The 13,586-nt window shown below is 45.6% G+C and overlaps 1 protein-coding gene across 2 annotated transcripts in view; it reads right to left on the bottom strand.

The window, feature by feature from the left end:
• Window positions 1-13,586, bottom strand: part of SH3GL2 (SH3 domain containing GRB2 like 2, endophilin A1) — a 285,217-nt gene that overhangs the window by 26,044 nt on the left and 245,587 nt on the right. For both annotated transcript variants that reach the window (XM_073552479.1, XM_073552480.1), the window contains exon 7: window positions 11,545-11,648. In XM_073552479.1, coding sequence (XP_073408580.1) covers window positions 11,545-11,648 — 104 coding nt within the window. The remainder of the gene's footprint in view (window positions 1-11,544; window positions 11,649-13,586) is intronic.

Here is a 13,586-nt window from a genome sequence, read left to right as displayed (position 1 = left end):
CAAACTTGGTAGGAAATGAGAGAGAACAACACACACATATTTGGTTGCACAATGACTAAGTGATATGCAGGACATATTAGATGTAACATTCTGGTGTGTCAGGTGAAACATATTTTGAGTAAGATGAGGGTATTAAACTTTGTCCAAGGAGGCCAAAAAACATAAATTAACACACACATTATGAACATAGAGAATGTGGTTGTGTAGTACATACCGTATTGTGAGTAGAAGTCGCTCCTCTGCAGATATGGCTTTGCGCATCCTGGTGTCCTGAAAGGTGATCCCAGGGCGCACTGTCTCCAAGAGGCGAACAAATGTGGAAATGCTCATACGACAGTACTGGTAAAATTTCTCAGGATGCTCCCGCAGAGACGAATAGAGGCGGTGAAAATGACCTCTTGTGAGTCGTTGCCTCAAAAGTGGATGGACCCACATGCGTCTCCTCCTCCGCGGATCCACTATCACAGGATATGGTTGCCCAAAGCGCCGTGACAAAAGCCAGGTAAAGAGAACCTGCTCAGTTGTATTGAATGTCAGACCCTCTGCCATGCTGCACAAAGAACACCAACACACCTCGTGAAAGCAAGGTGACAAATGTACAGAATGTAGGCAGCCACCTGTTTCTGAGTGTCAAAATAGGGTGCAGGCTAATGATTTAAATTGTTAGCAGGCCTCAAAACCGTTAAATGTCCATTTTGCAAGCCTGCGAGAAAATCTCGCCATACGGATGCCATACGGATTGCATACGGATGCTGACATGCGCAAAATACGCGACCACACCTTGATTACGGATGACATACGGAGCACTCTTTAGGGGACATTCTTCCGTATTACGCATGTAAAATACGGATCGTATTTTGCGCAGGTTAGTGTGACTCCAGCCTAAGACTAAAAGTAGTGATGAGCGAGTATACTCGTAGCTCAGGTCTCCCCGAGCATGCTCGGGTGGTCTCCGAGTATTTTGGCGTGCTGGGAGATTTAGTTTTCGTTGCCTCAGCTGCATGATTTGCGACTTCTAGACAGCTTGAATACATGTGTTGAATGTCTGTTTGTTAGAGAATTCCCACATGTATTCAGCCTGTCTGCAAATCATGCAGCTGAGACGCCGAAAACTAAATCTCCGAGAACACAAATACTCGGAGATCACCCGAGCAACGATGCTACTCGCCCATCACTAACTAAAAGAGTTGTCCAGTTAAAACAAGTTATCACCTATCAGCAGGATAGGTGCTAAAGATGACCTCAGTACTTGGCAGCTCTACAGCATAAATCGAGCATGCTCAATGCCACACCATTCTAATGGGGATAAAAGATCAGTGAAAATCTTATTGGTCAAACCCAACTGATTAAAAATGTATCTCTAATCCAGAGCAATGGTGATGACTTGTTTTAACCATACAACCCTTTAATTGAAATGTATCCATTTTTAATCTGTTCCTGGTTCAGACATATAAGTTGTACCTTGTGAATATTGTTATAGTTAACTAGATGAACAGTGAAGAGTTGTCAGACACACAGCACTGGTGTCAGGACTTGAAGCCAGCAGCTCTTGTGCACCAGGCGACAGCTCTTCCCTCTGAGCTGTTCAGCTCTCTGGACACTTCTTTGCTATTCCAGATACTAGTACCTGTGTTGTTTCTGATTGTCTCCACCCTGAATTCCTGATTGGCTCCACCCTGTAATCTCCTGATTGATCTACCTACTTCAACTTGGCATTGCACTTCCTTCCTTGCGAGATTATTGAGCTCCCAGTCATTAGTCAAGCTTCATCCAAGACTATAATGGTGCTACCATGTACTGACCTCTGGCTATTCCTGAATACGCAACTTGCTGATCCTTTAACTATAACTCGTGTGTACTGACCTCTGGCTGTTCCTGACTACGCTACCTGCCAGTGCTGCCCTTATTGGTTGCAATACCATTACTCCAACCCAGGTCAGTCCATAACAACTGTATTGGTAAGGGGAATATTATTCCTTTTTTCATTTTACACTTCTATAAGCTGTTTTTATTATGGGGTTGAAGAATACATTTTGAATGTATTTATTTTGCTACATACTAAAGCTATGTGCACACAAAGTTTTTCTGAAATAGTTAAAAACAATAACTTTTTCAAGCGTTGTGAAAGCACTCCTTCTATGTAGTGTTTTCCAAGTGTTTTTGTCATTTTTTTTATAGTGTTTTGTTGATATTTCCTGAAGTGTTTTGCTAACATTGTACTGAAATGTAGTTTTTTTTTTTTTTTTAATTTTCCAGTATTTTTATTAAAATCAAATTTTGCAAAATTTTAGCCTTTTTTAATTTTTTTTCCTTTGCTTTACAACATAGGTCAATGGGAAAGTTAACAAACCCCCCAACACACACACACACACACACACACACACACACACACACACACACACACACACACACACACACACACACACACAAAGGAGCCCGTACATGTGTTTCATCAGTTTGTAAACATTTTGGAGGGTTTTCACCTCAAAATCACAACTTATTTATTCACTGCTTAACTGGTTCTCAAAAATGTTAGAAAGTCATCAATAAAACATCTATTAAAATGCTAAAAGCTTTGTCAAACTGTTAAAAGAAAATGTTTCAGGGAGCAACCGCTAACATAAAATGCTTCAGAAGGAAAAAATCATCTAGAAAGTGAGATATAGTAGAGTTTCCTAATATGGTTTTTGCTTGAAAACGCAACATGTTTGACCGCCACAAAAAACAAACCTTAGAGTGCACATAATGTTTAGCTGTTCCTTCAGTAAGCCTAGCCTATTGATTAGGAACGCTTAGGGTCCCGTTACACTAAACGACACACCAGCGATCCCGACAACGATACGACCTGGTCAGGATCGCTGGTGCGTCGCTACATGATCGCTAGTGAGCTGTCAAACAGGCAGATCTCACCAGCGATCAGGACAAGCGAGGACGCTGGTATCCAGGGTAAACAGCGGGTAACTAAGCGCGCGCAGCGCTTAGTTACCCGCTGTTTACCTTGGACACCAGCTCCCAGCGTCTGCTTACAGCGCTGGGAGCTTGCTGATCGTTGGTGTCCCGCTGCCACACGCAGCGATGCGTGCTGGCCAGCGGGAGACCAACGATCAAACAATGGCCCAGGACATTCCTGCATGATCAGCGATACTCGGCGGGGGGACCGGTTACTGATGTGTGCCACACACAGCGAGATCGCTGTTGCGTCACAAAATCGGTGACTCATCAGCGATCTCACTAGCGATCTCGCTTAGTGTGAAGTACCCCTTACTTCTAAACTGAACTCTAGTGGTAGAATACCCTTCAAAAGTGACCTTCAGTCTCCAGCAGTTGTTGAGCACCAGTGAGAAAAAGCAAGCATGCAGGGTGTTTGAAGCCAAACTGGTAACCTATTTCATCTAAAATTATTGTCAATGGTTCATTCTACAATATTTAAGTCACAAAGGCATTTTGAAAAATATAAAGTTTGAAATGTGTAAGCATTCAAATGCAAAAATATGTGGCTATTCACACAAAGTTAAAGCCAGAAAAATGGAGAAATGCACTAACGGATTTTCCAGTTTCGGAAAAATCTTCTGCCCCCGCTGCAGATCGTTTTAAAAAAAACAAAATACAAAATGAGCTTTACTCAAACTCCCCAGAACAAGTGCTGAGTCTCTCGATGTATGTTATTGTATTCTGTGCGGATATCATGTCATCAGAATGGCAGCCAAGAACAGAGCTCAGTGGCTCTGCTGTAGTCGTCGGCACAAAGTCACTGATCGGCTGCAGCACTGTCGATGTGACGCCAATGATGTAAACAATAACAGACGCTTTGAGCAGTGGCGAAGACTCAGTGTTTGAACCAGATGAGGGTAAGTAAAGCACACTTTGATTTTTTAAAACACACTGTAGCCAAGAAAGCAGGAAGCTCCTATAATATTAATGTGTTGTCCAGCCATTGCTTCTCCCCAGTGGAATGATAATCATACAATAAAGGGAAACAAATGCCAGAATAAATCCCATAGTTTCAGGTGTTCAGCAATTCCATTGTTGTGCCAGACTATTACAATAGCCAATAATTATTGACTGCTGAGTTTTTTTATCTAATTATAAAGGCTGGACTGAAGCACACAGTGCACAGCTTTATTATCAGTTGTGTCCGACTTTATATCAACCAGCCAAACACAACACAAAAGAAAATTTTAATCTTATAGTCTATTTTTTAAATGTGTACTTTCTCTAAGGCCGGGGTCACACTTGCGAGAAACTCACACGAGTCTCACGTCTCAATCCCCAGCACTGCCGCCAGAACTCGGGACCGGAGTGTGCAGCTGCATGTATTTCCATGCAGCTGAGCGCTCCCGTCCAAGTGCCGGCGGCAGTGGCGGGTATTAAGACGCGAAACTGGTGCGAGTTTCTCGCAAGTGTGACCCCGGCCTTAAAATAAACCTGTCAAGTTGAACAACTCTGCTGGCAGTGTGCTGTGTCACATAAAATGAGTAGGGGGCAGATTGATGCATAGATTTGTGTGGAACAAATCAGCATATCTTGTATCCCTGCTCTCTTTATGCTAAGCAGTCAAGTGGTTTGTCCTACTCAGTGATTGAAAGCCTTCCCTGTATGATTAGGCATATAGAAATAGCTGTCAATCTAGGATTAGAACCACCTATCTGACTGCTAAGCATAGCATGAGCTGGAATTTCAATGAATATAAAAAAGTTATACTGAACTCTCTGCAACAATTCTATATATCCAAGCGCACATTCAGCGTCTACCAATCCCACACTACCTCCTCATCCCCCCTCTCTCTGCTGGGGTCCCCAAAGGCTCTGTTCTAGGACCCCTACTACTCTTCTCAATCTATACACTTGGCCTGGGGCAACTCAAAGTCCTATGGATTCCAGTACCACCTTTATGCCGATGACACTCAGATCTACCTCTCTGGCCCAGACGTAACCTCTCTGCTGTCCAGAATCCCGGAGTGTCTATCAGCCATATCCTCCTTCTTCTCATCTCGCTTCCTCAAACTCAATGTAGACAAATCTGAACTGATCATCTTTCCCCCATCTCACAGATCTTCCTTATCCAACTTATAACAATTGATGACATCCGCTGCCTCGGAGTAACCCTTGACTCTGCACTGTCCTTCAAACTGCACATCCAAGCTCTCTCCACCTCCTGTCGACTCCAGCTCACAAATATTTCCAGAATCTGTCCCTTCCTCAACCCTCATTCTACTAAAATGCTTGTACATGCCCTCATCATCTCCTGCCTCGACTATTGCAACATCCTTTTCTGTGGCCTCCCTGCTAACACCCTCGCACCTCTCCAATCCATCTGCCGCCCGACTAATTCATCTCTCTCCTCGCTACTCCTCCGCTTCTCCCCTCTGCAAATCTCTTCACTGGCTCCCATTCCCTCAGCGTATCCAATTCAAATTACTAATACTGACCTACAAGGCCATCTATAACCTGTCTCCCCCATATGTCTCTGAACTCATCTCCCGATACCTTCCCTCACGCAATCTCCGGTCCTCTCAAGACCTCCTTCTCTCCTCCACACTTATTCGCTCCTCAGCCAACCGCCTCCAAGACTTCTCCCAAATAGCCCCCATCCTTTGGAATTCTTTTCCCCAACACGTCCGACTATCAACCACAATCGGATCTTTCAGACGGAACCTGAAAACCAATCTCTTCAGGAAAGCTTACAGCCTGCAATCATCCCTGCTGCCTCCTCACCACTACTGGAGCTACCGCCTCACCATCACTGGAGCTGCTGCAACTCCCCAACCTACTCTCTCCTTCCCCACCATCCTGTAAAATGGAAGCCCGAAAGGGCAGGGTCCTCTCTCCCCTCTATATCAGTCTGTGATTCTTAGTTTGTTTACTGCAAGTGATATCTGTACTTTGTATGTTACCTCTTCTTATGTACAGCACCATGGAATCAATGGTGCTATATAAATAAATAATAATAATAATAATAATAAAATATCAATCTACTCTGCTCCTCTAGGTCTATACAATGCTGCTTACAGATATAGTACTGGTCAAAAGTTTGAACAAAGCTTTTCCTTGTTATTGTGACGTATGCTGTGATAACAAATAGGTTACGTCCGAGAGTGGACCCTCTGGATCGCGGCACTGGAGCTTCCAGGGGTGAGCGCGCCAGGTGGTGCCGACCCTATACAGGGGCTGTTAGGGGCAGACCCTAGGAAGACAGATGCCGTGACTGCTAGAACCAAGAGGGGCGGCTCGAAGGACTGAGTGGAGGGTGCCGGACTGAGAACTCAAGTATAGGACTGGGCACTGGAGTACAGGACGGAGACACGGAGTGCAGGACGGAGACACGAAGCACAGGACTGGGCAGTGGAGTGTAGGACTGGGCACTGGAGCACAGGACGGAGGCACGGAGTACAGGAGGGAGACACGGAGTACAGGACTGGGCAGAGGAGTGTAAGGAGTGAGAAGGGGAGAAACCCCTAAACACCCAGGCCAGGATACCGTACGGGGAATCCACACGATAATCAGGAGTCTCCACCATGTTGGAGACGCCTGATATACCCTGTAGAAGTCGGCTGATTGGGCGCTCAGACCGCTGGGCGGGCGCTGCAGGGTTAAAGGATCTGCAGAGCGCGCGCCCGCGGCCTAAGGCGCCCGCAGGAAGCCAGCACACGCCGGACGGAGGAGAAGGAAGAGGAGGCGGGCACAGAGTGGCGCGGCGAGCGCAGGAAAGGCGGCGGCGGGCCCTGCTGTTGCTGGGACGGCGGCCGACGTGACAGTACCCCCCCTTTACGTCTCCCCTTCTTGAGGTTAGACAAAAACCTCTTTAAAAGACGAGGAACATTAATATTCTCTTTAGGCTCCCAGGACCTCTCCTTGGGAACAAAACCCTTCCAATCAATGAGGTAGAGGGTACGCCCCCAAACTTTTTTCACGGCAAGAATCTCTTTCACCTCAAAGACATCATCGGCCCCTACTGGCTGAGGAGAAGAAGGGGGAACTGAGCAGTACCGATTCAGCACAACAGGTTTAAGGAGCGAGACATGGAAGGCGTTAGGGACCCGAAGCGAAGCCGGTAACTTCAATTTATAAGCCACGTTATTAGTGCGTCCCAAGACCTGGAACGGGCCGATGTACCGAGGACCCAGTTTGTAAGAAGGCAACTTCAAACGGATATACTTAGTTGACAGCCAAACTTTGTCGCCAGGTTGGTAAGGTGGAAGGTCCCTGCGCCTCTTGTCTGCATGTCTTTTAATCCGGATACTGGATCTTTCAAGAGCTTCTCTGGTCTCCTTCCAGACTTGAGAAAATTCGGTGGTGAGGGCATCTGCTGCAGGAACACCAGAAGGCGTAGGGAGAGGTAGTGGAACACCAGGGTTCTGGCCGGAAACTACGAAGAACGGCGTTTTGGTGGTGGACTCACTGGGATGGTTGTTGTGGGCAAACTCTGCCCATGGCAGAAGAGACACCCAGTTGTCTTGATGGGCGTTAGAGAAGTGACGCAGGTAGGCTGTTAATACCTGATTGATTCGCTCAACTTGCCCATTGGACTGAGGGTGATAAGCAGAGGAGAAGTCCAGAGATATACCCATGAGCTTGCTGAGTGCCCTCCAGAAACGGGAGGTAAATTGGACTCCGCGATTGGAGACAATTCGTTGAGGGAGTCCGTGAAGCCTAAAGATCTGGTGTATGAAGACCTTGGCCAGCTCAGATGCCGTGGGTAATCCGGGCAGAGGGATGAAATGGGCCATTTTGGAGGACCGATCGACCACTACTAAGATGGTAGTACATCCGGAAGAACGTGGAAGATCAGTGATGAAATCCATACCAATTTGTCGCCAAGGGGCTTCAGGAGGAGGCAAAGGGTGGAGCAGGCCGGACGGCAGACTTCTTGGTACCTTGTTCAGAGCACAAGCCGTACAGGAGGCTATAAAATCAGTCACATCTTGGCGAAGGGATGGCCACCAGTAGTAGCACGAAAGAAGGCTGAGGGTTTTCTTGACCCCGATGTGACCCGCAACCTTGGAAGAATGCCCCCAATCCAGGACCTCAGACCTCTTATTCTGTGGAACGAAGGTCTTGCCTGGCGGAATGGGAGAAAGCATCACGGGCGCCACGGTGACAATTTTGGCAGGCTCAATGATGTGAGATGAACCTTCCTCAACCTCAGGTGATTGTAGGGACCTGGACAGAGCATCTGCCTTGATGTTTCTGTCCCCCGGTCGAAAATGGAGTTTGAAGTCAGACCGGGAGAAATATAGCGACCACCTGGCTTGCCTGGAGTTGAGCCTTTGCGTGGACTGAAGATATGCCAAATTCTTGTGATCCGTGAAGATTATGAATGGATGAACTGCCCCTTCCAAAAGATACCGCCACTCCTCCAGGGCCATCTTAATGGCCAGTAATTCCCGGTCCCCAATGGCATAATTGCATTCTGCGGGAGAGAACGACCTAGAGAAGAATCTACACGGTACCACTTGACCAGAAGTCGTCCGCTGAGAAAGCACCGCTCCCGCACCAGTAGAAGAGGCATCCACTTCTAGGATGAAGGGCCTATTGACCAACGGTCGATGTAAAATCGGGGCGGTAGCAAAGGACTGCTTCAAAGCAAGAAAGGCCTCTTCAGCCTCTGGAGTCCAGGCATTTGGTTTGGTCCTCTTCCTGGTCAGAGCAGAGATGGGCTTGGTTACCGAGGAGAAGAAGGGAACGAACTGTCTGTAATAGTTCGCAAAACCCAGGAACCGCTGGCTTTTACTCCAACTGGACGTGGCCACTTGAGCACGGCAGCCAATTTTTCGGGATCCATCATTATTCCGGAGTCCGTGATGATATACCCTAGGAAGGGCAACGAGGACTGCTCGAACAGACACTTTTCTAGTTTGGCGTAGAGTCTGTTCTCCCGTAGACGTTGCAGAACCAGCCGAACACTTTTTCTGTGAGTGGATAAGTCGGAGGAAAAGATGAGTATGTCATCTAAGTATACCACGACAGAAGAGTAGAGTTGATCTCGAAAGATCTCATTAACGAACTCCTGAAAAAACGTCGGGGCATTACAGAGACCAAAGGGCATAACCAAATACTCGTAATGGCCGTCCTGGGGAATCCACACGATAATCAGGCGTCTCCACCATGTTGGAGACGCCTGATATACCCTGTAGAAGTCGGCTGATTGGGCGCTCAGACCGCTGGGCGGGCGCTGCAGGGTTAAAGGATCTGCAGAGCGCGCGCCCGCGGCCTAAGGCGCCTGCAGGAAGCCGGCACATGCCGGACGGAGGAGAAGGAAGAGGAGGCGGGCACAGAGCGGCGCGGCGAGCGCAGGTAAGGCGGCGGCGGGCCCCGCTGTTGCTGGGACGGCGGCGGCTACAGCCGCCGACGTGACAGTTATTATTCGAACGTGCACATTATACAGGGTGGGCCATTTATCTGGATACACCTGGGTGGGTCATTTATAAAGTTGGATTCAAAAATGGCCAACTTCAAAAATGGCCGCCATGGTCACCACCCATCTTGAAAAGTTTTCCCCCTCCCATATACTAATGTGCCACAAACAGGAAGTTGATATCACCAACCAATCCCATTTTATTTAGGTGTATCCATTTAAATGGCCCACCCAGGTGTATCTATATAAATGGCCCTCCCTGTAGATTCAAACTGAAAGCAGCAAAAACACTAAGAACAAATATGAAAAAAGTGAGTAAAGAAACACATTTGAAACGACCCAAAAGATGTGTTAACCTTTAGATTAATCAAATTACCCCCCTCCCTTTACTCTGATGACAGTTTTCCACCCCCTCACCATTCTCTCAAGCAGCTTCATCAGGTAGTCATGTGAAATGCCTTCAAAAGAACAGGTATGCCTCATCAAGAGTTCAGTAGTGGAATCACTGGCCTTCAGAAAAAATTTGTGACCATCAGGTGTATTTTGCAGAGGCAGTGTTGATACACAATTCCATACAGTGCTGAGCCTTATTTCTCAAGCGTTCTAATCCAAAATATGAGAGGAATCACTCAACTAAGTAAAAAGAAACTAAAGTCCATCATGACTTTAAAACATAAAGGTATCCACAAGTGTCATTATGAAAACTATCAATTTCTATGATGAAATTATCTCCCATGAGGACCATCTCAAGAAAGGAAGACTATAGCCGGGTATACACTTGAGTTTGGCAAGTGTGCAGAGGGCTGCATACTTCCTCCCATAAGCCCCGCCTACTTCCAAACATCTTCCCTTAAGTTCCGCCTGTATCCTGCGTATGAATCTTTAACATTGGGTATGCAGGGACATGCGTTGTATGCGGATGCAACATGTTGCGTTCCCGTGCAGTCAGCGGGCACGTAAAAACAACGCAGGTGGAGCTTAAGGGCAGGTGTGCAAAAGTAGGTGGGGCTTAAGGGAGGAAGTACACAGCCCTCCGCACTCTTGCAAACGCAAGTGTGTACTTAGCCTAAGAATGACCTCTGCTGCAGAGGATAAGTGCATCAGAGGTACCAGTCTCATAAAACACATATTGATAGCACCTCAGAAAATAACCGCTATAAATGATGCACAGACATCAAGTAGGAGACAGATTTCTACATCAACAACTGTCCAGAGGGGACTAAAACAAGCAGGCCTTTAGTCGAATTGCTGAATAAAAGCCACTACTGAGGTCTGCAAACAAAAAGAGACGTATTTGGGCACAGCAACACAAGGACTGGACATTAGATCAGTGGAATTCTGAAGTATAGTCTGAGGAGGCAAAATTTGAATTTTTTGGTACCACCATGTGTTTTTAATATCCTGAAAAGATGAACAGATGGTTTTTCCATATGGAGTGCCCACTATGACAAATGGGGGAGGGGTGATGGTGTGGAGGTGCTTTGCTGTTGAACCTGTTGGTGATTTATTCAAAAACTCAAATTGCTCTTTCCCACCTTGCATACCACAGCATTCTGCAATCCTATCTGGTTTACACTTCGCAAAACTATCATTTCTGTTGCAACGGGAAAAAGACTCAAAACACGCCACTTACTTATAAGGGCTGCATAATCAAGAAGGAGAGGGATGGAGTGTTGTATTAGATTACATGGCCTCTACAATTACCCGACCTCAACCCAACTGAGATGATTCAGGATGAGCTGGACCAAAGAGTGAAGGCAATACAGCCAAAACCTGTTCAGCACTTATAGGAACTCCTTCAAAACTGTTGAAAAATCATTCCTGGTGACTACCTGATGACGCTGCTTGATAGAATACCAAAGAGGTGTAAAGCTGGCATCAGAATTAAAGCAGGATAGTTAGAGGAATTAAGGTTTAACACATATTCTGGTTTGTTTTACACATTTCTTTAATCCCTGTTTCCATGTGTATTCCTTCATGGTTTTGCCACTTTCAGTCTGAATCTACAATGTTAACATTCCAATAACAACAAGAAAAACTATTGCATGTATAGATATGTCCCAAATTTTGCAGCTAATACTGTAGGACAGAATGTGACTGGTTCCCTTAAGACATTTTTTAGGAAAAAAAACATAACCTTACATACTCTATAAAATACTGTATATACCATAAGTACAATACAGAACTTACCTCTGCTCCAGTTTCACGGACACTTGTTGTAAAATCTGCACTGCTTGCTTGTGGTACTCCAGCTGTGCTTGTACGAGAGCAGAGAGTTGACTCACTTGTTCAATCTAAGAAAAACAAATCAGTACATTATTGATCTGTGAAGCTATGAAATGCAAATACAATTTCATTTCCTGTAGAGAACATCTTCTGAAATTTATGTCCAGAAGTAAAGCAGAAAATACTAATTGGATTTGTTGACTGAGGCAATCTCTCTCTTCCAATAAATTATCCTTTCGTATAGCTGACTGGATCACCTCTTGCCCTGTCACACAAGAGGCCACTTCTACTTTAGGATCAAAATTGTTAATATGTGCTGACAGTGTATGTTTTATAGCACATCTATTTTCATGGCTGTATGGTAACTTTGTAAAATACATTTCCAGCTGCACTCCAATATTTAAGTTGATCAAGATTCATCAAAAATGTCTAAAAGAAAATCGGAATTCGCCCCACATAGCAACCAACCACAGCACAAATTTCACCTTACTACAGTGGTAAAAAAATAAAAGCTGAGCTCTGATTGGTTGCTATTGACAACAAATATAAACATTCTTTTAGACAGTTTTAGTAAACTAGGCCCGTTATGTCTGCACCACGCAACAATTCATTCAGCCCTAGGAAAACTGATATAAATTACACCATACAAGTCATGGCCAAAAGTTTTGAGAATGACACAAATATTATATTTTCTCATGATCTGCTGCCCTCTGGTTTTTATGTGTGTTTGTCAGATGTTTTTATCACATACAGAAATATAATTGCAATCATATTATGAGTAGCAAAAGGTTATATTGACAGGTAGAATGAGTTAATGCAGCAAGTCAATATTTGCAGTGTTGACCCTTCTTCTTCAGGACCTCAGCAATTCTCCCTGGCATGCTCTCAATCAACTTCTGGATCAAATCCTGACTGATAGCAGTCCATTCTTGCAAAATCAATGCTTTTATTTTGTCTGAATTTGAAGGTTTTCGTTTGTCCACCCGTCTCTTGATGATTGACCACAAGTTCTCAATGGGATTAAGATCTGGGGAGTTTCCAGGCCATGGTCCCAAAATCTCTATGTTTTGTTCCCTGAGCCATTTAGTTATCACCTTTGCTTTATGGCAAGGTGCTCCATCATGTTGAAAAAGGCATTGTTGATCGCCAAACTGCTCTTGGACTGTTGGGAGAAGTTGCTCTCGGAGGACATTCTGGTACCATTCTTTATTCATGGCTATGTTTTTAGGCAAGACTGAGAGAGAGCCCATTCCCTTGGCTGAGAAGCAACCCCACACATGAATGGTTTCAGGATGCTTGACAGTTGGCATGAGACAAGACTGGTGGTAGCGCTCACCTCGTCTTCTCCGAATAAGCCGTTTTCCAGATGTCCCAAACAATCGAAAAGGGGATTCATCAGAGAAAATGACTTTACCCCAGTCCTCAGCAGTCCACTCCCTGTACCTCTTGCAGAATATAAGTCTGTCCATGATGTTTTTTCTGGAGAGAAGTGGCTTCTTTGCTGCCCTCGAGACCAGGCCTTGATCCAAGAGTCTCCGCCTCACAGTGCGTGCAGATGCACTCACACCTGCCTGCTGCCATTCCTGAGCAAGCTCTGCACTGCTGGTAGCCCGATCCCGCAGCTAATACACTTTTAAGAGACGGTCCTGGCGCTTGCTGGTCTTTCTTGGGCGCCCTGGAGCCTTTTTAGCAACAAGGGAACCTCTCTCCTTGAAGTTCTTGATGATGCGATAGATTGTTGACTGAGGTGCAATCTTTCTAGCTGCGATACTCTTCCCTGTTAGGCCATTTTTGTGCAGTGCAATGATGACTGCACGTGTTTCTTTAGAGATAACCATGGTTAACAGAAGAGAAACAATGATGCCAAGCACCAGCCTCCTTTTAAAGTGTCCAGTGGTGTCATTCTTACTTAATCATGACAGATTGATCTCCAGCCCTGTCCTCATCAACACCCACACCTGTGTTAATGGAGCAATCACTGAAACGATGTTAGCTGGTCCTTTTAA

This window comes from Dendrobates tinctorius, unplaced genomic scaffold (assembly GCF_039654945.1).
Source record: "Dendrobates tinctorius isolate UK_male_01 unplaced genomic scaffold, ASM3965494v1 ptg000191l, whole genome shotgun sequence".
Taxonomy (NCBI): Eukaryota; Metazoa; Chordata; class Amphibia; order Anura; family Dendrobatidae; genus Dendrobates; species Dendrobates tinctorius.
The sequence above is the reverse complement of the archived record's forward strand: the minus strand, read 5'-3'. Positions and strand labels throughout refer to the sequence as shown.